General features: G+C 34.3%; 3 protein-coding genes across 8 annotated transcripts; all 3 read right to left on the bottom strand.

Moving 5' to 3' along the window:
* Nucleotides 1-1,618: 1,618 nt before the first annotated feature.
* Nucleotides 1,619-6,030, bottom strand: LOC112528480 (uncharacterized protein At3g61260-like). Its single transcript, XM_025139508.1, has 6 exons — nt 6,005-6,030; nt 5,810-5,907; nt 4,703-5,041; nt 2,714-3,035; nt 2,111-2,192; nt 1,619-1,881 (listed from the first exon to the last, which is right to left on the bottom strand). Exons 1-6 carry the CDS (start codon nt 6,028-6,030, stop codon nt 1,687-1,689), a joined length of 1,062 nt encoding a protein of 353 aa, XP_024995276.1. The 3' UTR covers nt 1,619-1,686.
* A 5,813-nt stretch (nt 6,031-11,843) lies between these two features.
* Nucleotides 11,844-15,795, bottom strand: LOC112528345. 6 transcript variants are annotated; one of them, XM_025139361.1, is made up of 4 exons: nt 15,741-15,761; nt 15,436-15,494; nt 13,889-14,033; nt 11,844-13,380 (listed from the first exon to the last, which is right to left on the bottom strand). In XM_025139361.1, the coding sequence occupies exons 3-4, from the start codon at nt 14,025-14,027 to the stop codon at nt 12,104-12,106; spliced, it is 1,416 nt and encodes a 471-aa protein (XP_024995129.1). In that variant the 5' UTR covers nt 14,028-14,033; nt 15,436-15,494; nt 15,741-15,761; the 3' UTR covers nt 11,844-12,103. The 6 variants fall into 6 exon arrangements, with proteins under 6 accessions (XP_024995129.1, XP_024995128.1, XP_024995126.1 ...); XM_025139360.1 differs by having other exon boundaries at nt 15,436-15,518; nt 15,741-15,757; XM_025139358.1 differs by having other exon boundaries at nt 13,889-14,171; nt 15,436-15,795.
* Nucleotides 15,796-24,222: 8,427 nt separating this feature from the next.
* Nucleotides 24,223-25,671, bottom strand: LOC112528039 (UDP-glucose 6-dehydrogenase 1). Its single transcript, XM_025138929.1, has one exon. It carries the CDS (start codon nt 25,669-25,671, stop codon nt 24,223-24,225), a length of 1,449 nt encoding a protein of 482 aa, XP_024994697.1.
* Between the last annotated feature and the right edge of the window lie 271 nt (nt 25,672-25,942).

The raw sequence follows: 25,942 nt of genomic DNA, 5'->3' as shown, positions 1-25,942 counted from the left end.
AAACGTCTTGGAATTATATTCATGAATGTTATTTTTGATAGTTTGTATTCAAATAGTTGATGTGTTTTGGGTGAAAGATTCCTAAACGAGATTGGGTTTATAACACGTCTAAAATGTTTGAGTATTATAATGTTTAAGTTTATAAGACCAAACCACAAGGGTGGTGAGTGATAGGTTTGAGCTTGACTGGCTCCAAAGGTTAAAAGTATCAGGAGGTCTCAGGTTCAAATCCAAGGAGGAATAAAAATCCTCTTGTGGTCATGGAAGTTCAAATGCGGTGACTTCGGGCTATCTGCAAAGCAGGTGGTCGCCCTGGGATTAGTCGGCTCGCATAGCGGGTTGGATATCCAGTTTAATAAAAAAAAATTATAGGACCAAACCATAAAACGTTATAAAGGACCGTTCTTTAATTAACATGTTAAATGTGTGATTTTGAATTAATTTTAGGGAATTTCATAAACGAATTTAAAGACCATGCTGTTAATTTCTATCAAAAGACAAAAGTAATACGTTTTATCATCATATATGTGATTTGTATATATGTGTATTTGTTATCTCATTTAGCAGTGTAATTAAAACTTTAGGTGTAACAGGGCCTCCAAAAAGATTGGAACTTCCATTAGCAATCTAAAAGTGTTAAAGTATCTCCAATAGATTCTCCGAAATTTCTCTAGAATGAATAATGAAAATTCAAAATCTTTAAAACAAAAACACATTCAACTTCAACAGATTCTCCATTTTAGAGATTACAGTATCGGTTATATTATTAAAATATTTTCTTCATTTTGAAGGATTTGTTGGAGATACTCTTATAATCGGTCTTTAGAACTCATTTGGACATTTTAACAAGTTTTTAGGACATTTTTATAAAAAAATGTTGCATTAGTATTTTTTATGACACTTTTGAGACATGTCCTATAAACCCAACTTTTTACAAGATGGTTGTGTTGATCTAACAAATTTTCAAATAATGTCATATAAAATAGCGAGTACAACACTTTAACTTAAAAGCTTGTTAAAATATCCAAAAACATTCTATAAACCAATGATAACACTTTTAAATGGTATGCTTTATGATTTGATCGTATAAACTTAAGTTCTATAAAATATTTTATTAGAACAATTATATATTTTATACGTCCTATAAACTCAATTTTATTGTATTGAAATTATGTGTGTTTTAAAAAATATGCTTTTTAAAATAAGAATTTTTTAAATTACATACCTTTTAAACATCTTTTTAATAAAATTATATTTTTTTAAATAAAATTGAATGAACATACGTTCATTTAATAGATAGGGTGGTAGTGGTGGAATGATAATATTAACCGACGGTCGTGGTGGTGATGACAAAGGCAATGTTGATGGAGATGTAGGTGGCAGGAGCGGCAGCCAGGTGAGGGTAGTCTAGGCTTTGAGTGTGAAATAGGTTTGATCAGACTTTTCTACCGAGCTTTTTCAGGTTTTTGAAGAAAAAAAAAACTTGACCCAATCGAACTTTTTATTTTTGGCTTGGCCCAGGGCTCCAGACTTGCTAAACCCGAACCTCGGGTCAAAAATCAGCCTTTTTGTGCATCTAGTTCTCCATAAGAGGGAGGTCATCTATGATTGATTATAACCATATTTACACATTTACAATAAAAATACATACATATGAAGGCTTGATCATATCATTTTGATCGATATTTAAAGGCATAAACACGTTTTTGTTGGGATTTTTCCGGTTAACCGAATTTTGTCCGCCTTCTCCTGGACTTTTTTTATTTCCTTCCTTTGGTTTTCCTCAGCCTGTGACCGTGCTCCTTCGGCTATTTGATCAATCATCTCCATCTCAGTCTTGTAGGTTTCCAAAGCTCGAGCCCTTTTACTCTCCGGCTTATCCTGCAACAAGTTTCAGTAACTTACTTCCGAGTTTCAATGGCATTTGTATATATATTCTATATGAGTGAGGTATTCAGTTCAAGTTTGGGCACCATTGATCTGCCAATGGAATGTATACGCTGATTTATCTCTCTCACGATGACTAGGGGACCGGTGATATGTGAGCGCTTCAGAGGATGATGTAAACCCTTTTAATCATATTGTACAAAAATGGAGAAATTAACAGTACCTTTTTAGTTGACAACTTCTTCTTCGCTTTCGCCTTCTTTTCATTTTCCCACTCGAGTATTTTGGCATTCAACTTCTCGTACCTAGATTAGGGGAAATTTGAAACACAAAACCATACACGTTTAGAACCTCGAAGGGCCACTGCAACAAAAATCGGTTTTATAAGACACTAAAAATGTCTAGATTTCCTAATAGAACGTATTTCTTGTTACGATAGAATGTTAAAACATATTTGACATGCTAACAAGTTTTTAAAACACTTTTAAAAAAGTGTCTTATTAGTTTTTTTATAGGATGCCGTTTTACACGACACTTGTTTTTATAAGACGTTTTTTCAAATGATATCGTATAAAATGACTGATGCAATACTTTAGTTTCTAAGTAGTTATAAAAAACTTGTTAGGATGTCCAAAAAGAATCTTATTAACTTATTGTAACACCTTAATTTACATGGGACACACGATTTGTTTCCGTGATCATATAAAACAGTCTATCATAACATTTTTGTCAGCATATAAAATCGTCTATTATGATATTTAGACATTTAGATTATCCTGTAAAGTTGTATTTGTTATAGTGTGTGGTTTCGAAGTATAATGCGTACCGTTCGTTGATCCGTTCCATCTCAGTTTTCTCCCAAACATATGCCTTTGTGTCTTCGAGTCGGGATTGTGATCGCTTTTTATCGACTTTGGTTTCTAGGGGTGTTGGTTGTTGATGACTACCACTTGGGAAGTCGCTTTCAGGTTTTGTACTTGTAATAGTTTTGTCCGATTGCTTGTCGAAAGGAGCAGGAGTCGGAGTCGGAGGAGGAGTTTTCTTCATCACAAATTGTGGTGCACTGACACTTTCTCTTGGCGATTCGCCTCTAAGTCCTGTGTTTCTTGGAGAACGGCTAGCGCTTTTGGGTACCTTTTCTTGCAATCCTATAGCTCGATCATCCAACCAAAATTCCAAACTAATGAGTCTAATCATTACAACAAAATTGATTTTATAGGATGTCAAATATGTTTAAATGTCCTAATAAATTGCTTTATAAGTGATAGGACATTTTTGAACGTCCTAACCGAGTTTTTTAATGCAATTTTAAAATAAAATGTCGTATTTGTCTTTTTATATGATATTAATTGAAAATTGTCTTATAAAAACAAGTCTTGTTTTATAAAAAGAGGTGTTCATGCGGCACTTCCTAAAATAGAGCAAAATACACAAAATAACAACTTACTTTCATAAATTTTCTTATTACAACATTGTATTTCCAGATTTCTTATTATGTCAATGTACCTTCAAATTATTTTTTGTTAAAACATTGTACTTCGAAAAAATTATCTATTATATCATTGTGTAACCTTTTGGTTTAAATTTATACATTATATCAGGTTTTTGTGTCACCTCACGATCCACGTAAACTGTCCACATGTATTATAGCTAACATAACATTTTTTATTATATCATTGTACTTTCAAAATTATTTTATTATAGCATCTATCAGTTTCTATTACAATATTGTGCTTTTAAATTTTAATATTTTATTATTTAGACATTTTACATATTATTTAATAAATATATTAAATGTATTAGAAAATTTCTAAATTATCTATTAATATACATTATATATTAATAAAACTAATAGAACACAGTTTATCTTGCTAACATTTTTAAAAAATATGTATTTTTTGAAAAAAGAAAATAATAATTGTTACTTTTTTTATCAAAAAAGAATATTGTCTTATAAATAATATATCATACTTATTTAAAAAAAAATTATTTGAATTATTTATTATGCTAAAAAATTTGTATATCATAATTTATCTCGTTAACATCTTAAAAAACTTTAAAAGACGTGTATTTTTTTGAACAAAATAAAATAAGAAGTGTTACTTTTTTTACAAAAAAAATAGTTAACTCAAAAATAATATATTATATTTATTTTAAAAAAAATATTTTACTCTAGAGCATTTAATTTACATGTAATTTAATAATAAAAAATAAAAAAATAAATTAAATGTTTTTTAAATCATAGCCATGAAAAATGAAAAACATTAAAAATAATTTAAAATAGGTTTTATTTATTTATTATTTTTATTTTAACCATGTCATCAAAATTGGTATGACATTCACGTCATCTCATTGGAACCAAACAATAAAATAAAAAGAGTAAAGGGCTAACCAATTTAAAAGGCAACAGGTTACCCATGCTATAACGGTAGATCTTTTCAAAGTACTCATGCCCTAATAAAAAAATAATTTGAAAGTACATTGTTGTAATAAGAAAAAGTAAAAGTAAAATGCTATAATAAGAAAATTTATGAAGATAAGTTGTTATTTCATGCATTAAAACCTTTAAAATATGTCATATAAAAAAAATCTAATACGAAACTTTATTTCAAAATTATCCTAAAAACTTGTTAGCATACCTAACTACGCCATAACATTCTACTCCTCTTGTAACACCTTTATGCAGAACGCATAACTGTTTATTAATCCTATAAAACAGTTCTTAATGACATTTAGACATTTTTGACGTCCCGATAATATCTGGGTTTTCAAAAATTTCTTTGATAATAAAAAAAACTCAAGATTTCTTGTATACCTGAGGGTTTCTTGGGGAAAAGAGTTGGGGTTGATATGGGTACTGTGTCATCTTCTTTGTTCTTCATTTTATTGCTTGCAGAAGAAGGCAGTTGGATTCTTCCTCTTGGCCTCACTGAAACCTGACCATCTTCTTGTTTCCTCTTGCCTTTCTTCAAACCATCATCTCGCCGTCGTCTCGTTCTTCTTCGTTGCTCTTCGGCTGAATTAATGGCGAACGCAGCTGCTGCAACTGCTGTTCGGAACTCATCACTCTCCATGTAATCCGAATCATCATCGTCGTACCTTGGTTCACGAGAAGACGACTGTCCTTTGTACCAGTTTTGACCTCTTCTGTTGTCTACGAAACAAAAACGATTGTTTTAAGACTTGAGTTTATAAGACCAAATAACATGCACCGTGCATATTCTATGTAAAGGTATAAAAAGGCTAATAAAACACTTTATTTATAAAATGTACTAAAAGAACTTGTTGGGACACTCAAAAGAGTCCTATCAACTTATTTTGTAACATGTTCACATAGGATACACAATTGTTTAATCTTATAAAGTAGTCTATATATTGAGACATTTAATGTTGGTGATTTGTATCACTAATATCATCTAAGTGTAATAAGATTAATTCGTTGATCAATGTTATCATGATAAATATTGAACAAGTAAGGATGGTGCGAAGTGCACACTTGTTTGAGATTATTTTGATTAAACGACGGGGGTCCGGGGGCAGCGCCCCTGGTGGCGGCGTCTGACCTGTCTTGGGTAATATTGTTTTGTGAAAAATGCTTCAAAAATCCGAATTTGAAATTTTAAACCCGGTTTTGACTCTGTTTTGAAAACCCGGTTTTTTAATTGCCGTATGGCAGTTTTCGACCGTTTGAGAGAAAAGCTACGATTTGGTCATTTGATTTTTCAGTACACAAACTTCATAACACGAAAACTCTCTGTTGGGGAAAACCACTGAATTTTATCCGATTGAAATTAATACTTCAATCTGAAAATGATACACGACTTTAAGTGGAATCCAAGCAATCAAAAACCAGAAATTATAACATTTAATAATATTCAGTATGGTATAAAACCGATTTTGTTGTAATGTAAAACAAAATTACCTCCTTTAAACGATCGAGTCTTTTGAGACGATAGTTTTCGGTCTCTAACGCGAGAAGTTTCTCCCACGTTTCCGTCCTCGACGCCAGAAAATTTCACCCTAATTAACACAAACCATTAGTTCCCACACACAACTAATTAACAAAAATCGATACCGAAAACCGAAAACCGAAAACCGAAAAACAATAAATTGTCACCTCATTTGCTTAATCAAATTTGCCATGATTGAATGGGTTTGTTGGTTGCTAAGAAATTGAAGTCATGAACTTGTGTTTATTTGAAGGATCCACACAACAATGAAGCAAGGTTTTTGCATGTAACCTTTGGATTTGGTTATTGAAAATGTGTTGGACAAGAATTCTTTTCTTGATGCTTTTGGAGTTCTTTATTAGTTCCTATCAAGGCATCTAGGGTTGGACTCCATTACCAAATAAGTGGATTTTTCGGTGTTTGGGATTGCTTATTTGGAATAACTTATTTTGTTTATAAAAGTATTTATTAATTTATTATAAGTTAGAAGGGTTTAACTTATTCAAAAACTCCTTATTACCGGTTTGTCACCGGTATAAGTTGTTTATCCAAACACTCAAAAGTGTTTATTACCGATGTCACCTCGAAATAAGTCAATAAGTTGTTTTTATAAGCAATCCCAAACACCCCCATGTAAACAAAAACTATATATTCTAAATTGGTTTCGTCTCAAAATAAGTGTCTATGTTTCTATTTTAGGTTGTTAAATAAGTGTCTATTATCAAAAGTAATTGTTTACTTTCTCATTCTACCCTTAATTTATAAGATGAAGAAATCTATAATTAAGGGTAAAGTTGTCATTTGGTAATTGTAGAATATAGTAATTAGACATTAATAAAAGTGGAGGACTTTCTTTTGATAATCCATGAAATTGTGATAAGCTTAAAAACTTGTGCATCGTGTGTTATTTCGTATGATTTTTTTTCCATCTAAGACTAAGATTTAAAATATATTTTTTCACTATCTGTTTTGCTTCACATGTACTTGGCTCTCAATGTGAACAGTTTTGGCATGTTTGTGAAACAAAAAATACACGTAAAAAAGTTTCGCATTGCAAATCGAATACATATGAAACATCAAAATTGTGAAACAAATATATGTTAATTAATACATAAAATACTATACTTGGAAGAAGAAAAGAATCATGTGAAATAAAACCTTATGATAAAAGTTCTCACGTATCTTATAAATTTTGGAGTTTTAAGATGATTAAACCCCTATAAAACTATATATCATTTTTATTATAAACATTTATTTTCGTACGGATGAAATAGTTACTTCAAAATATGTCAATATTGTATATATTTAATTCTTTAAAAGTATATATTAATAAAAGTTTTTTTTTTACCGATAGTTTTCACTTTTCACGAAAGCGGTTTTTTATTTTTATAACAGAAAACGTTTATATGTATTATACCTTCTCCTACTTTTAAACCAAAAATATTAGTTATGTTTGATTTCTTATTTTTGGGTTTTTTTATTAACTTGAATATCTAACATGCTATGCGAGCTAACTAATATTAGAACAATCACCCGCTTTACAGGTAGCTCGGAGTCATCGCATTTGCTTACCATACTATCAGTAAGTATTTATCGGTAAAATTTAACACTATCACTTGCTTACCGGGTAAGATTTTAGTCCACCAAAATGGGATTGTATGCAACAATCTACCCGGTAAGCGCTAACCGTGGTAAGAGTCGTCGTTATCACTTACCGGGTAAGACTCCTATGTCCTTGCCTTCGCTCTTACCGTGTAAGGTTCTTGGTTCTTGACATATTCATCCAGTAAGGTCATGTGACTTGGAAAGTGCTTACCCGAATAAGCGTTTGGTAAACGGCCCCTAAGACATTACAAAAAATAAATATTATAGTATTGAAGGATTGAGTTCCGATGATAATGAAAGTTATAGTGAGAAAAGGTAAGAAGGGATCTTCCCCTTTAGATCAATCCTAATTGAAATGAAACATTAGATCAACACTAATGATATATATATCGGATCTATTTCCTTTTAAAGCGCAATTCATGGGTTGGTTTGGGATTAAAAGTGATCAAAGGTCCAAATCCCTTCTACACTTCTCAGCTTAACTTTTATTCTCACATGATCCTATTCCTTCGTCTAGTACTGAACTACTTAAAGTAAAAGTAGTCTGGTTGGCCTAGACATGGCCTTTTGCCTTTGTCTGCTCCAAAAGTTTCTACTCATGAGATACTGCAAGTAGTCAGCTTATAAGCTCATTCAGTTCATGGTTTCATACATCAGATGTCTACATACCAAAACATTTTCTACTCGACTGAAGTGAACAGATGCTCACAGTTCAAATATATTTGTTGAAATAACAATTGAGGTCCCACGCATGCTCGGATGATATGGTTCCCCATTTTGTCACGTTGTTTTGGGTGGGAGCTATCCAGCTATCCAACTTACCGTTCAAATTTTTGTAGCTGACAAAAGTCTACTAGATGTCGATAAGAGAAAGTGTTAGGTTTAACACCTAGTGAGTAGGGTTGTAAATGAACCGAACGTTCAACGAACCGTTCGTGAACCGTTCAACGTGAAGTTCGTTTATGTTCGTTTATTTAATAAATGAACGAACATGAACAATTTTTTTTTGTTCGTATAGTTAAACGAACGAACATGAACAAGAGTCTTGTTCGTTCAATTATGTTCGTGAACGTTTGTTCATTTACCGTTCGTTTATATTCATTCGTTTATGCTCGTTTATATATTAAATTTAATATTTAATCTTTTGTTTATATACTTTGAATTCAAATAATATTTATTTATGTTCGTTTAGCACGTTCGTTTATATTCGTTCGTTTACGTTTGTTTAGCATGTTAACGAACGAACATACCTGATTTCTAAACAAACAAACACGAACACAAAGATTTTCGTTCGTTTACCGTTCATTTGTTGAGTTAAGTTAAACGAACAAACATTAACAAGCCTCCGTTCGTGTTCGTTCGGTTCGTTTACAGCCCTACTAGTGAGTTAACTCAGTTTAATCATATAAAACATAAAATGGTTAAAGAGAACATTTTCCTTTAAACAACGACCCATTATTTAAAACACAAATCATAAAAGGAATATCTTTCCAAAGCTCATAATTTCCAGATCATATACTTGTTTTAGATCCAAAACCAATATTCAAACTCATTTAAAACCTGTGCAAAGCGCATACTCCAACATCAAATATATGGATAAAACTCTATTATGCACAACATCAAAAGCATAGGTAAAAGAAGTATCCGTAAACAACACCTTTCAGTGGTGGGGGAGATCTAATTCCATCGAATGTGGCGGGAACACAAAAGTACTCTAGACCAAAAAAAACAAGATAGACTCATATATTTGCGGATCAAATGAATTAGAGTCTAAAATTACATGATTCCAATTGAATAACTAATGTTCTCAAAACATATAATATCCAACAAGTATGCAATAAATGCATTTTACGTCCAAAGCCCCATATTGAGCTGTATAAACCAGACAAATGTCCTCAAAACATATTTGAGTTAAAATCATGCCAATAGGTCACACAAAACATTTGCCAATATTAAAAAGTCAATGTAAACCACATAAGCCGAAAAGACATATGTTCCAAATATTTGTAACACACATAGCACCCACAACATGGGTAGGTCCATAAATCATCACTTTATTGAAGCATAAAGCAAGAGCCCCAAAATCGAATGGTTTGTATTTTCAAGATCCTCACGAAGCCAATAAGCATTTAACAAAAATTTGCACGATAAATCCCAAAACAATATTTTTCTGAAATCAAAATTGCTCTCAAATTGTCCAAACATTCAAGAAATCCCTTTTGATACCACAAATATCGTTTAGAGCATACCTTGAAGATTTATGTCTCAAAATAACCAGATAAAACCATTACGAACATTCAGTCAAGATTAGAACCTAAAACATACCCAAATGCACCAAAAACACAAAAGCTCATCAAATATGAAGTATACTCATGGGAATATACTGGAAAACCAGAATAGAGATATTCTGACATATATATAGTTTTGCAAAACAACTAGAATTCACAGGACTAGACAAAAATGGGTGAAGAATGGACAAACCCTAGACAAAAATGGGGTCTAAACCCCGTCAGAGGCTTCTACGGCCTAAGTCACAGGACTAGTCGCACGTGTAGAAAAACTCAAAATTTCATAACAGAAAGTTGCGCGACCTGGTCCGCGACTTTTAATTGGGCGGGACAAGTGGCTCAACTTTCTGTTAGCTCCCAGTACACCTCTTTCTCTACCAAAACTCACCTGCATTAGTTATTTTCATGGCACAATGCATTCCACTCATTAAAAGATCTTCAAAAACTCAAAAGAAGAACGTCAATCCCAAAATATTATATCCACAAAAATACAATTGTTATAAATTACCTTATATTTCATTTTTATAAATCATTATGAATAAACCCATAAAAAATAAAGAAATTTGGTATCATAAATGAACCAAAATAAGTGTTTATAAATCAAAATCACGATGAGTATGATTGATGTTTTGGACATATTTAATGGGTAGCATTAAATTTTACACCATTTTATTAAAAAAATGTGTAAAATTTGTTAAAAACAGGAAAGCATTGTTTGGAAAGATTAGGAACTATTCAGATTCAATTTTAAAAGTATTACATATTAACCACATAGGTGGTGTCTGATTGGTTTGAGCTTGACTTCAAAGGTCAAAAGTACTAGGAGGTTACATGTTCAAATCCAAGGAGAAATAAAAATCCATTTGTAGCCACGAAGGTTCAAATGCTATAACTTCGGCCTATCTCCAAAGCAGATGGTCGCCCTGGGATTAGTCGGCTCGAGTTGGATATCCAGGTTAATAAAAAAAAAGTATTACATATTATTCAAAATTGTTTAACCTAGACCTTGTTCCGTTCGAAAGGGTTATTCAACTTTGAGTTTGGGTTATTTCAAAACCTGTCACTCGTTTTTTCCATCCGGAAATCTTTAGAATTATCACTGCTTAGCTTTCAATTCTTGCAAATCATTCCTGTAGGAAATCCGGACCCTTTTTTCTGATCCTTCGATAACAGTAACAAGAATAAACATCTGTAAAGAACTATCTGATAACTACTACTCAGCATTGAAAAAAAAAGAGGGAAATTATGTTGACTGGATCTATGTCACGCTAGAAATAAAGAACAAGAAACTCATTAAAACCCTATCAAACACGAACATATTAAAATTGATTATTAATGTCAAATAAAAAAGGGGTCAATGAATCATAATAACACAAAATTGATTAAACTGAAGTTTATTCAGTTAAATTATAGGGTACTTATAGGTTGTTTAACAATTGTTGAATGATTTGGTGCAGAATGATTAAGTAACCAGAATGATTAAGAAGCTCTCATGATATAGTTCAAAATGAAATATAATTGTTTGCTAACTGTGTACAATGAAATTAGGGCGCTGAATGGTTAAGGGAAACATAAGATATAAAATCATTCAGATGGTTTTGGAACCATAAAGAGGCAGACTTTTTTTTTTGCCAAACAAGATTCACCTCTTAACGATTCAGAGTTTGTCTCTTAATGGAACTATTAAGAGGTAAACAAACAACCCCTTAGCTTAAATAAATGTCCACGATGAAAAAATTCACATATAATTATTACATTTTTTAATCAAATTAAATGATAATTTACCTTAAAAGTATGCCCTTTTTGAAAACGGACATTTATTTTCGGACAAACTAAAATAGAACTGCGGATGCTTATTTTCGGACGGAGGTAATAGTTAAAATATATCTGAAAACTGATTTAACCCACCGAATAACACCCTGGTTAAGTTAGGTGGTATCTGATGAATAATACTACTTGTTGCATCATATCGAACCGCCACCGACCCACCAGCTACTTCGAACCCATGGTTTCGAGTTCGGTAGGTCATGAGTCAGTTTCGAACCCCAGATGTGCCTTTGATTTGCAGAACCGTTTTGCACATCAAATTAAATCTCATTCCCCCATATTCTTATTCTTCCCACCAATGCTATACATTTAAAAGCAACAAAAAGAAGAGTCCTAACAGCAATTTGAAAACCGAACGAGAAAGAAGGAATCGGAAACCCAAATTCCAATTATCTGTATGTGCAACTCGCCAACAACGATGTCAAAAACGAAATCAAAAACCGATCGAGTGCCAAGAAAAATAATGTACAGAAAGAAGAATGGGAACCGAAACAAGTTACCTGAAATGGCAAGAAACAAGATCGCATACAGTCGAACATTTTTGTCTTACTGGATACTGTTGTTGCCATTTTTTGAACACCCGAAGATCTCTTCGATTATGCTGCATGTAGACTGAAGATCAAGACCATTGGTTGTTGGCGCCGAAGAGTACGGTGGGTCCCACGCCTTGGCATCAGATGTTTGAAAACCATATTCTGATCCCAAATGACCATTTTCACCCTCATCGGTTGTAACCTTGTTTTCATGCATATCGACAGATGATTTTAGATCAACTTTCTTGGAGGAGTTGGGGTGGAGAGGTTGGTTTTCAAAGGAAGTAAATGAGTCATCTGTAGGACCGATAACAAAATCACCTTCACCTTCTCCTTCTCCTTCTCCTTCGCCATCGTTGTTTTGATTGTTGTCAATGTCATCTTCAGAAGAAGAATCATCGTGTTCTCCGTGGCTAGCGAAAGATCCACCAAGAACAAAATCATGACCTTCGATTCCAACCGCAGATATCCCACCATAGTTTCCACGCCATTCATCATCATCGCTATCAATTTCCAACAATCTTGATCGATTTTGAACAGCCCGTCTATGAAGGATGAACACGTTGAAGTAATAGCTGACGAGTTCCTTCTTTGATCGAGAAGGGAAAGTCATCGAAAGTTGATTCCAGAACATTCTGCTGAGAGATGCAGGGTTCAAATAAACAACATCATGAAAGATTCGCTCTTCTGCTGCGGTCCACCTGCACGCAACTTCTTGGCCCATGTTAAGCATTCCTAGATCAACAAATTTTTCAACCCCAAGAGATTCTCTTAGTTTCAACCGCGATTCTTTGACATGTTGTCGCACGCATCTAATTGAACCACCATCCAAACACTCGCAACCTTTTCGGATATCCGAAGCTTCATCATCTTCAGTTAAATAATTGGAGTTGGAATTAGGCATTGGAATGACACTAACTCCCAAGAATCTTTCCATTCCACCATTGTTTTTGTTATAATTTCTAGCGAGCTCTGTGTCGAATTCAGGAATATCGGCCTGATGATCTGGTCCAACAGGAATCTCTTTCCGCGGATTATTCAACAATGATGGGTGCATATCATCATAATGAAAAAGTTGTCGCCTTGGAAAGTTGTATTCGAATAACTCAGAGAAAAGATTAGCACAGAACACAGGCCCAGATATAGAACCATTTTCACCAGTGCTGATTCCCGTCACCAATGGTAATGGTGCATTAGTATCGAACTCCTTGTCAACCATATCAGGGACAGTCACGACGTTTTCACTTTCTGGGTCATCATCTGTATTTCCGTACTTGCATCCACTTTCACCTGTCAAATGAAAGAGTCAGAACTGAGTCAGACTCTGAACAAAAAGCACATGTGTACTTTATATGAAGGCAAAACCTGATATGCCTTTTTCATATAATAAAAAGTGTCATGTTTCCAAATAGAAGCAATTATGTTTGATCCCTTCCGAAAGCTTATGCATGCCAACAGATGTAACCTACCTTGTCATAAAATGGATACGACAAAAGGTCCCCAATTCCTTTCTTATTCATTACATTTTGGATGCATGCTTTGTATGAAAGGAAATTCGATATCAATATTTCAATGATGCAATTACAGTATATGACTTGTAGAATTAGAAATCATATTTAAATATCATATCTGTTTGTTGGCAAATAATACGTAAAAAGCACCCTACACAGAGTAGCTATTATAGAGTAATACTAGATAAGCACATGAACACTTTGACAACTCAAATAGAGAGTGCAAAAAACAGAGCAGCAGGTCATAGGAATATACAAGATGTAATTTCATTAAACACTCTTCGCACCTGCAATCCCAACATCTTGAAATGTTTCGAGGGGAAATTTATTTTCTTCAAATGAAACCGGTTTATTGCCATGATCAAGATTTTTTGGGTGCTTAATCAACTCCTGCAGATCTTCATCAAAGGCCCGTTTGGTTCCCATCACAACCTGCGACAAATTCTAGAGGTAAACACAAAGTTGGTAGTGTTGTGTGATGGTGAGGGCAATAATGGCAGCTGCTATACAGATACGTACACAAACGCATATTAGTCAAGATCGGAAACCCTAAATTGGTATTTTTGAAACCTAAAGAAATACAAATAAACACATGATTATTGTGTTCCATCTAGGTGGTTGCTAAGAAAAGAATCAAACTCCTAAGAATGAGAAGTATTATACAAAAGAACACACAAAAATGAACAATAGATATAACAGAAAACATTAAAATGAAGAAACATCATAACAGCAGATTTTCCTATATCAACACAAAGCCGATCACCATTCGATCTTTAAGAGATAGAAAACTCATCCAATCTTCAATGAAACTTAGAACATCTGGCCGAAACAAAAAAATCATTATTCGCACAGCATGTTACCCTGAACCATATAAAAGGAAAGTGACAAACAGAAACTATGGAGTAGGAAAATTTGAAAAACAGATAATTTACCAACTAAGTTTCGTTAATATTACACATAAGTTACAAATACCTTTTTCCTATTAGGCATTCATCTAGAAAGATCCACAAMGCATTGATGATCAAAACATATTACAGCTAACAAAGATATTTAAAATCATTTTACCAAAGTTAACATACTATCATTTACTTATATATACATACATATTACAGACACATATACTTGTAGTATGAGCATCACATACACATTACAGACACATATAGTATGAGCATCCTCTACAATGCCACTGTAATATGAGTGATTACAGATCCACCGATACAGAAGTGGCTTGCCCACAAAGAAATAAGTTATTTTGATGTTCTAGGTTTTCCAATTCCAAATCCAATCCTCTAAACAAGGTCAATTCTAATAATAACAAAGAAGAGGTTTTATATCATACAGATAAGTAAAACAGAAAAGACTATGTATAAGATCTATAAACTAAACGTTGTTTAAACTCGGTGATTGCTTTCACAACTTCAAATGCCTAATTTAGTTGAAGAATCAACAAATAAATCATCTATTACATCAGTTTGCAAGCAATAATAGAATGTTCAAGTGCATGCAGGAGTGAAAAATACACAATTTTGCATCCATTAAAAAATCAATCTTAGTAGGGCACTAAACGTTCTCCAAATTTTTAGTCGAACTTCAAGAATTGGCAGAAATAAATTAGAAATTATGGTTTACATAAAAACTCTCCCTCCTTATATCTACAAACATCCTAAACCTGTCAATATTGGACTTAATTTCAGGATTAGGAAGGCTAATTTGAGCAATCATAATAACCCCCAATTTTTTTCTTGAAACCCTAACCCTAGATATTCATATATGTATAAATCAACAAAATTTCCATTGAATCAAATAATAATTCATAATTTATGACCATACTTACCAAAGCCCTCAATCAATTTAGAGAGAACGCGGATTTTCGCAGCACGAGCGCTTCAAACCCTAGAATAAATTAAGCCATACAATCTGTAATTTTCCAATAGATGAATATAGGGTTACGTGAAAGGATCAAAATTTGACCATGAGAATATAAAGATCGATGAAAAAAGGGTCTGAATCCGAAAATTGAACTACGAACCCTAACCCTAGAATTAGTTAAAATAAATGAAATTAAGCAAAATTTAGATAGATAGATAGAGGAAGAACAGAATAGAACGAATCAAAAAATCAATTTGATAATCGATTTACTAAAACATTGAGGAATCGAAGCTCGATCTGAGAGAGATTTCGAGGGATACGATGAAAAGAGGGGGGAGATGGATACGGTTCTTGTTTATTGTAAAAGACAGGAACGGTCCGGTACAGAGCCGGTTTGGCCAAATTAAGCCGGTTACACGTGTGCATGAGACTCTTTCTTAAATACTCTACTTTTTTACAAATAGGCCCTTAAACTTATCCCCTTTTTATATATATGGCTTTTATTAGTTAACGGTTGGTAAATTACATGTTTGGTCCCTATGGTTTGTAGAAAAGAATTACTACCATGAGTAAATTTTATTTATTACACTCTAAGTCTCGAGCATTGGTACTTCGTTATGGAGTACATGATGTTATTGTCATCTGAAACCACCGTTAGGGGTAGAGAGTCAGAGACAAATAGTGTAAACAAATTGAAATGACATGAGATTTGGTGTAATTTCAAAATAGCAGTGTGGTGGATTTTGGACAAACCACAAGGACGATTGATGTAATTATATTATGTTAAAATCATGGGGTTTGCCTCATAAGGTTGTCTTATTTTGGATGACCGTCATTGAAATCTATTATGTTACATTGTTTTTTAATATATACAGTAGATTATGGATTTGGTCCCTATAGTATGTTGATTGTTATGAAAATGGCCCTCAAACTTCATTTATTTACATAGCATGTCTTATGGTATGCACTTTTTGTTGGATCTGGTACCTGTAACAAAAGCGCGTCTATTTTCTTTGTTAATTTTGAGGGCATTTCTTTTTATCTTTTCCTCTATTTTAATATTATTTTTCGTATTTTCTAACATTTTGTCTTTGACATCACTTACGGATAATTGTTGGTGTCATTTCCCAGCAAGGACCCCTTCTTCCTCGACTCACCAGCCACTTCCAAGTTCCACCAACTACCCATCACTTTCGCAAACACCACTATCACCGTCCCAGGACAACTGTTCCACCCTTCCATTTCTCACCTCCACGCCCGTATCTTTCTCATTTACAACCTGCACCCACATCTCATTTTCCACTGTAATCATAGTATCTCACCCACCTCTTGTTCTTTATCTCGACCTTGCCTCTCTTCTGTGTGTATGGGGACAGGAAAGGGGGAGAGCCACAAAACCTTCATTATGTACAAGTGTCCTATATGTGTGTGTATGAGTGTGTAGGTGGGGGTTGTGAAGAAAATTGCAGGTAAACCTTGCAGATTGGGGTTGTTGTTCAAGTCGAGAAAGAAGGGATATATTTTTCAGTTAGTATGTGAGAAGATAGTGGGAAAGATAGATCATGGGTGGGGTGGTGGTCATAGTGGTTAGGAGTGAGCATGGTGGTGCAAAAAGAGGGGGATGTTTCACCGGTAATAGGACTAGCAACAGTGACCGGTGGCGAAAATTGGAGAAGAAGATGACAATGTTCGACTTTAGCCCTCCAAGTTTTAAAGTATACGACCCTCAAAGGTATTATTGTTTACATTTTGGCTGCTAACTTGAAAAGGTTGATTTAAAAAACATTAAAATAAAGAAATATGAGAGAAAGACCGTTTTTGCCCTTGAGTTTAACGGACCCAGTGGACGTCCATTTGGTGTAGGGACCAAATATGTGAAAGTTTGCTTACTACAAGGCATTTTATGTAATAAATGAAGTATGAGGACCATTTTCATTAAAATCCACATACAACAGGTTTCGTCCTTATGGTTTTAAATTTGTTTTGGATTTGGTCCTGAAAGTTTTTTATTCCAATATAGCCCCCAAATTTTGCATTGTTGTAACATTTTGGTCTTTTTGAAAACTTAGTGGATCATGTCCATTTGGTTGCATTTTCATAACTATTTGGGTCTCGGTCACTTATTTCTATTAAAAACACTATTAAGGTCCAGGGCATGTTCATCTTTTTATGTTTTTTTATCATGTTTTCCTTTAATATATTAATTACATTATATTTTATATAGAGTAAATTACATTTCCATCTACCCAAAACTTGCAGCTTCAGCAACATTTAACAAACCACATGCCAAAAATCAAGAACTTCAAAAAATGAACAATAAATTTATGTCTTACCTTTCAACTCTGGAAAACCTTAAATCATTAATAAACTTTAATCATATTCAATTTTCCCTTGAAGATCTACAAAATACAAATCCATAGCCTCAAGAATCTCCCAAATCGAATAAGAGATGAAGAAGTTATAGTCAAATGAAGAAAACCCCTAAAATTCATGATTTTAACTGTTAGGACCAAAATTGTCCTAATTAATATGAAAGCTTTATTAAAGCAATTTGGACCAATGATGGAAGATTCAGACATATGCACTGCTAAATCGACCAACTCCGGAAGAGCAACTAGAGCTCCTCTGGATGACCATAGCACCTATGGACACTAAGTCCTTAGAACCAGAGCCCCTCTGGATGAACTATGCTCTGGACGCTAAGTGTCAATACAACCATAGCCCCTCTGGTTGAACTATGCTCTAAAAGACTATCTTCAGATCTCTAGAATCAAAGACTTTAGTGCTCTAAGTGTCAAATATGAAGACGAAGTCTGAAGATGATTTAGTCCTAGAGGACTTAGTCATAAAGTTGCCTGGAACCGAGAGATCGGATACAGAGCTCAGACACAGAGAGCAGAAAGACCGAAGTCTTGCGCACAAATAGCCAAGTACTCGGATATAGAGCTCGATTCCCAGACACAGAGCTTTGCATAGTACATGTAGAGCCTCTGGGTCTCTTACTTAGCCCATGTGTGTGAAGGTTCCACAGCTCATCTTACAAGCGTTCCAGTCTTTGTCTGGCACGTATTTAAAAATGGTTATTGCAATCAGACACGTGGAGGCAGCAAATTGGTGGACTCGTTGATTTCGCAAAGATGCTATTTCGAGAATATGCCTTTTAAATGCCTATAAAGGGGTATTTCCTCTAAGGCAATCAAAAAAATTCACACAATTAAGAATTCACACGAGAGTCGATTAGGTCATTGAGAGAGTTTTGCTATTTCCATTTTCATTTAATTAAGAAAACAACAGGTTTTATCCATCATCTTCTACAACCCTTCGTCAATCACTGTTTATATCTTGATTTGATGTGGATCTGGGTCCAACAATAACCCTTAGGAGGATTATGTCGACCCTTGCCTCGTTACCCTAAGGTCGCATGGAAGGGTCTCTCGTGTTGGCCGATCCCTCAACAGGAGCTTATGACGGAGGGATTTAACGGTGGCACGTATCACCACGTGCCCTTAAATGGGTAATGCCCTTGGCTAAGCCGCCCGGCCATTTCCTAACCGATTTTTGACCGTTTTCACCGGTCATTCTTCGATCGTTTCCCAATCGTTCACCGACCGTTTTCCAAAATGTTCTTCAACCATTTTTTAGAAGATTACAGGTGTTACATAACCCAAGGAATAGAGAGATTGTTAGCATAAAGAGTCGTGACTTGAAATTCAAATTTTGAAGGAGCAAGAGTGCGAAAGATAGATGAGAAAAGAGAAAAATAGTCTGTGTAAACAAACATTAGGTACAGTAAATAGATAGGCATCAAATGATAGCCTAAAAAGTTTAAAAAATAAAAACAAATGTTGTTGCAAGTTTTGTTATCTGGAAATATTGAAACTTCTTGAACATCATCTTACCTCTTACGTCAAGGTGTAATAACTTCAAGAGTTGTATAACCAGTTACGTAAGATTATTGTTAACCATTTGCAATAGACAGGAGCTTGTATTATTTATCCTTCACAAAATTCATAAATAACTGTGACTTTAGAATCAATGTTTGTATTTGGTTGTCTAGAGACCGGATCCAGTAGCTTTTAAAACGAATCCAAACAAACTACAGGGTATTTACGAATAAAAACACCTTATTAGTTTTGTAGCAGGTTTCGACAGAGCACTAGAAACCAAGTTAGGTATCCTCTATATAGATCAACACACGAACACGTTTGGTCTCCACAAGATGTTAGCCCGAAACCCTAAATCCAGTATGTGTATAACGGAAAAGAAAAAGGGTTATGATAATCTCTAATACTAAAGATTAATTCATTAACCTTTTATCTGTAGGCTTATCCATCTGACCATATTACCTAAACATAAGTTTGGTTTGTGATTATCCTTAAACCGATTTATCTATAAGCCCATAAAAGGTTTTATTTTATTGATCATAATAAAATACGTAAAATACATTTTACATATAAAACCTTGTAATTATCATTGTTACACTTTTAACACACACTTTAGTTATTCTACTAGAATAACTATTTTAGCAGTCAACATGACATAATTTGGGTTCCTGATTATCCAATAACCATATTGAATTATACGTATTCTTTGTGTGCGACCTATAAGTTTATATACTCGTTGACGGTATTGATGTGCAACACGTTAACGTAGTATCAATTCTTTTGCTAATTTTTCAAGTTAGGGTTTCAATAACATCTATTGGACTCGTTATGATTACGTAAACGAGCGATTCCAAGAAAAATGCCTAGAAACCAACACTTCACATCAGAAGAGGAATTAGAATGAATGGTATGTCTATAAGCATCGAGTATGAATACTTTTTGAGATCTCTATCAATACGATCCATTTTTCATTAGAAAAAGTAAGGCCCAAAGAAGAGCCGACTAGTCGATATATTTAGGTATATAACTTTAATAAAATTTTAGGTTAAATCCATGACATTCTCATAAGCATGGAGCCATTTTTTCTTTAATATATGAGGTTATAGATTTAGTTAAAATCTTATTTAAGGTTATACACCTAAACTACCCCGAGTTGTTTTAACTTTCGTCGCATAACATATTGTCAGTGGAAATAAAAATATTATGCAAATAGCTTTTAAATAGAACGATCCTGAAATCATGTAATTAATGCACTTGGGCATGCATATATTACCAAGGGGGTGTTTGAGATTGCTTATAAAAATAACTTATTGACTTATTCTGATGTGGCACCGGTAATAAGCACTTTTGAGTATTTGGATAAACAACTTTTACCTGTGCCAAACCGGTAATAAGGAGTTTTTGAAGAAGTTAAACATTTTTTACTTATAATAAGTTGATAAGTGTTTTTTGTAGAAAAATATAAGTTGTTTCAAATAAGCAACCCCAAACACCCCCCAAATGGTAAATCATGAGAGGGTGATAATCATTTGGGAACTCGATTATTTGTGAAAACTGTAAGATTCAATTATATTCACTAATTTAATTATTTAATAGAACTATTAGAAATGATAAATAAGTAGCAGTATAGTAATTTAATAATTATTGAAAACGGTCAATATATACCCAAAAATAATTACAAAAAGTATGTTTTTTATAGGATTGATAAACAGCTCCTATATTTGTTCTTGACGTGTCTTCATTTTTTGAAAACGATTGATGACATCTCATTCTTAACATTATCATGTGCTTCCTTTTCTATGGCACAAATGATAGCCTTCAAAAAATCATCACCAATTCGATTACGTAGATCTGTCTTGACAAGCTTCATTGCCAAAAAAACATCTTTCAACCGTAGCAGTTGCAACGGACAAAACCAATGTTAGCTTCAATAATCGGTAAGACTAAAGAATGAGAAAGATGTTTTCTTGTTGCCACCATCAATCTAGCAAGGTCGGCAATGCCATTAAATTGGCAATTATGACATCATTATAAACAAAATGGCTAAAGAATGGTCTTTTCCTTGTCATCAAAATCATGTGGATACATCTGACTCAACTTCAATAGGCTTGACTTGTTAAACTCATAAAATGAATTGCATGGATTCAAAGCTGCCATATTTTGAAGCAAGTCGGTGCTTATCTAAAAAAACGATCATCAAACTCTCGAATCTGCATATGTAAAACAGTGTTGAATATAGCATGATTATAATAATGTCGAATGCTAATGTTCATCATTTCCCTTGAATTTCTTGTATTAACATAACCTTCCGTCATATCCAACTTGACAATCTTATATTTATCATAAAAAATAGCATTTTTCCGAAACTTGATCAAACCCATTTTCTCTTAACATTTGCAATTGTCCTTTGGTTGTTCTTATCAAATCAACCGCTTCCAAGATGTCTTGATATTTCCTTTGAAGAGCTTGAGACAATGAATTTGTTAACCCTAAAATGGTTAATATTAAGTGCATATAAAACACAAATTCAAAATGTCATAAAGTATGATAAAAAGACCATGTGCTTGAAGCCGAGTAGCTCCATTATTATTATTATCTTCGACATATTCAAGCACCTTTATAACATCTAAAAACAAAACAATCAAACTCATAATTGTTTTAAAATGAGAATTCCATCGTGAACCTTGAAATCACCGAGTTTCCCTCCTTGAAATCGTTCTTGGTCGGCTGGTCTCCTGGTCGCACTCGGTAATCAGTATCCCTCCTGTTTCCATATTCCGATTTCTGATTTGGGTAATTGGGTTTAATTTTGGGTAAGGCCTAAAGGTCGTATGGTAAGGCAGTAAGCAGGTAAGGCCTAAGGGGAAGGGAAATGTAATTGGATTTCTGATTTGGGTTTAATTTGTCTATTTGGGTTTGATATGAAATTGGGCTTTCACATTGTTCGGCTTATTTAATACTTTCGGGGGTTATTACCAAATTTTCTATTAAGTACTGTATGGATAAATTTGTCTGTCTGGATAAATTTGTCTGTCTAGATAAATTTATGTTGCTGTTTACTTTTCTATCTGAATCAACAGTCTGAATCAATAGTCTGAATAACATAAATGACCAATTTACCCCTGAGGATGAACTACAAAATAGAGCAGCTACGGTAGCAGCAAACACAAAAAAATTAACAGGAAATGAGACACCATACTGCAGCTACGGTAGCATAAGGAATGAGACACCAGCAAACAACAACAAGCATGAAATACATAAGCAAACACAGCAGGTACGGTAGTAGCAGCTATGGTAGCAGCAAACACAAGCAAACACACGCTACCAGCAACCGATTTGGGTTCTTTAAAGGAGAAGTATAGTAGTTACCTTTGGAGAAGAAGAGGGTGTCGATCGATGGAGAAGAGAGCAATCAACCGATTAGGGTTCTTTAGAGGAGAAGAGGGCCATCGATGGAGAAGAGATCGTTGATTAGGGTTCTTTGGATCGATTAGGGGCTGTTTAAGCATCCGATGGAGAAGAGACTGTCAATCTAGGGTGTTTGTTTGAGAGAGGCACGAGTATAATGTAAGGCCATTAGGGTAGGGATAGTCTTTTGACTTGGTTTAACCTGGACAAGTCAAGTTTTTCATCTGGACGAATAAGCTCATTTCTGAGCGAATAAGCCCGAGGTAAACATCCTATTTTGTCCGTCCGAATAAGCCAGTTTATCCACTAAGCTCATTAAAACAGGCCCGAAGTTGGGTTAGGCTTATTAAAAGTCTAATTTCTTTTTTCAACTTTCAGTTACACCCTTTAAGTTATAAAAACAACACAATAGCACCTTTTAAAACAATATGATTACACTTTTCACAAATCAAATTTTTTTTACCCTTTAATGGTGAAATAATACAATATCACTTGCCACCTATACCAACTACATAGTTACGTCCATAGGTGTACCATAGGTGTACCGGTGTTTAAGATGGAGAAGATATGGAGTTAGAGAGATTGTAGTTGCCACCATTTTCGTTGCCATATGTTGTTTGAAATATAAATGACCCTATATTTGTAGACAGAAAATTGAAATCGTACATACTTTATCACTTTTAATAATGTTTGAACTCAAGAAAAACTAGGTTATTAGGTACCTAGATCAATGGCCATTTATATATCATGAAATAGTTGTAGTCATCTCAAAACCTTGGCAAATTATATCAAAATGAAACGATTTTTTTTATTAACCTAGATATCCAACCCGCTATATGAGCCGACTAATTCCAGGACGACCACCTGCTTTGCAGATAACTCGGAGTCACCGCATTTGAACCTCCGTTGCCACAAGGAGATTTTTATTTCTCCTTGAATTTAAACCTGAGACCTCTTGTTACTTTTGACCTTTAGAGACAAACTCAAACCAATTAGGCACCACCCTTGTGGTTGAAATCAACTTTATATATGTTTCTATTTTGTGAATCTACTTTCAAAAACGGATTTTGGTGTATATAACAAGACATCTCAAATAAAAAAAGATTTAGTAATTTTTTATTTACAAAATTATAATACGTTGTTCACAAATTTAAAATATATTTATCTAATTATATCAAAAATATAATGTGTTTTCTTAATTATATAAGAAAAACCCCACATGATTCCTTAATTATGCCTTAGGTATAGTAGGAATGTAGGATCCTCAAAGTGGATTTCAGAGCAAACAAATTGTTACCAGCAATTTCTTTACTTCTAAAGGTTTTATTACTTAAACTACAACTATATCAAAACCATAGCTAATAATCCTTATGAAGAACACAAAAGGAAAAAGATAGGCAATAATGAAACACTAAATAAAGTCTGAGAAGTTGAAGCTAACCATTGATACCATCATATCTTCAAGCAATGGCAGGCATGTCCTTTAGCCATGGGTCCAACGGCTTGCCGATTGAGTACACAATGAACCCGATCTGCCTTAGCTTCGCCACGTCTACTACGTTCCTACCATCAAATATGTACGCCGGTTTTGGCATGTTGTCGTATATCTTCTGGTAATCAAGACTTTTGAACTCATCCCACTCGGTAAGGATACAAATGGCATGGGAATCCTTGGTAGCTTCGTATGCATTGTGAACAACTTTCACGTTTTTCGTGATCACATCTTCGGATACTGGGGACGTTGAACCCGGCTGGTCCCAGTCAAATTTTGGTGTCGAAAGATCCCTCATCATTTGTGCTTCGGGAACCTTAGGATCGTAGATGATTAACTGAGCTCTATCCAATAACAACCCTCTACACACATCAATAGCTGGGGTTTCTCTTGTATCCCCAGTGTCTTTCTTGAAAGAGAATCCTAAAATGGCAATCTTCTTTCCGGATATCGTGTTAAACATGGAGGAAACAAGTCGGTTGACAAATCGGTTTTTTTGGTAGTCGTTGATCTTTATAACATGTTTCCAGTAATTTGCTACCTCAGGAAGGCCATTGCACTCACAAATGTACACCAAATTCAAGATGTCTTTCTGAAAGCAAGACCCGCCGAAACCCACACTAGCATTGAGAAACTTTGGGCCGATTCTCGAGTCTTTACCAACAGCATAAGAGACTTGGGAAACATTCGCACCCGTGGCCTCACATAGTGCTGACATTGAGTTAACTGAAGAGATCCTTTGTGCCAAGAAAGCATTAGCTGCAAGCTTGGACAGCTCAGCGGACCAAAGATTAGTACATAAAATTCGTTCTTCCGGGACCCAGTGAGCGTAAACATCTTTGAGCGTTTGAATGGCCTTCAAGCCTCCTGGAGTTTCTTCTCTGCCTCCAATAAGGACACGATCAGGATTCAAAAGATCGGTGATGGCAGTACCTTCAGCAAGAAACTCTGGGTTTGAAAGGATTTGAAATTCAATGCCCTTATTGTTGTGGGTCAGAATCTTTTCTATCGCTTCTGCTGTTTTCACGGGAACAGTTGACTTTTCAACTACAATTTTTGAAGACTTGGAGACATCAGCGATCATACGTGCAGCACTCTCCCAGTATGTTAGGTCAGCAGCTTTTCCAGCGCCAAGTCCTGAAGTTTTAGTTGGAGTGTTAACAGAAACAAAAACTATATCCGCCTCTGCAACATTCTTTTCCACTTCATTACTGAAGAAAAGATTTTTCCCCCTGCATTTCTTCACCACTTCGTCCAAACCAGGCTCATAAATAGGGAGTGTTTCACTGTTCCACGCTGTGATTCTAGGCACAGAGATATCGACAACAGCCACGTTAATTGATGGGCACTTCAATGCAATCACGGCCATAGTAGGGCCCCCGACGTAGCCAGCTCCAATACAACAGATTTTCACCATTGTTGTTAGTTGTTCCTTAGCCCCTAAAACCAATACCAAAATACATTACTTTTACTTCAAATATTGCTAAAAATATAACTAATAGTTACCAATTTACTGAGACATCCAGATAGAATGCAATTTTCATGGATCGATAGACTACTCGTCAAAGAATCTATTAATCAAACAGATGAGGGCATGAGGCGATTAATTTATCACAAGTATAGTGAAACGGATCGACATGACTACGTAACCAAATTCACATATTTCATTACAGAAAAGCTAAAACCAA

Source organism: Cynara cardunculus (genome assembly GCF_001531365.2).
Source record: "Cynara cardunculus var. scolymus isolate 2C chromosome LG 15, CcrdV1, whole genome shotgun sequence".
Taxonomy (NCBI): Eukaryota; Viridiplantae; Streptophyta; class Magnoliopsida; order Asterales; family Asteraceae; genus Cynara; species Cynara cardunculus.
The sequence above is the reverse complement of the archived record's forward strand: the minus strand, read 5'-3'. Positions and strand labels throughout refer to the sequence as shown.

What these genes read in the sequence shown, in the direction of transcription:
- LOC112528480 (XM_025139508.1), bottom strand. Translation starts at nt 6,030, where the DNA reads ATGGCAAATTTGATTAAGCAAATGAG. An exon ending in GACTCGATCGTTTAAAGGAG is followed by an intron (nt 5,042 to 5,809) that starts GTAATTTTGTTT and finishes TTTGTTTCGTAG; the next exon opens with ACAACAGAAGAGGTCAAAAC. An exon ending in ATGGAACGGATCAACGAACG is followed by an intron (nt 2,193 to 2,713) that starts GTACGCATTATA and finishes CCCCTAATCTAG; the next exon opens with GTACGAGAAGTTGAATGCCA.
- LOC112528345 (XM_025139358.1), bottom strand. Translation starts at nt 14,027, where the DNA reads ATGGGAACCAAACGGGCCTTTGATGAAGATCTGCAGGAGTTGATTAAG. An exon ending in TCAAGATGTTGGGATTGCAG is followed by an intron (nt 13,381 to 13,888) that starts GTGCGAAGAGTG and finishes TTCATTTGACAG; the next exon opens with GTGAAAGTGGATGCAAGTAC.
- LOC112528039 (XM_025138929.1), bottom strand. Translation starts at nt 25,671, where the DNA reads ATGGTGAAAATCTGTTGTATTGGAGCTGGCTACGTCGGGGGCCCTACT.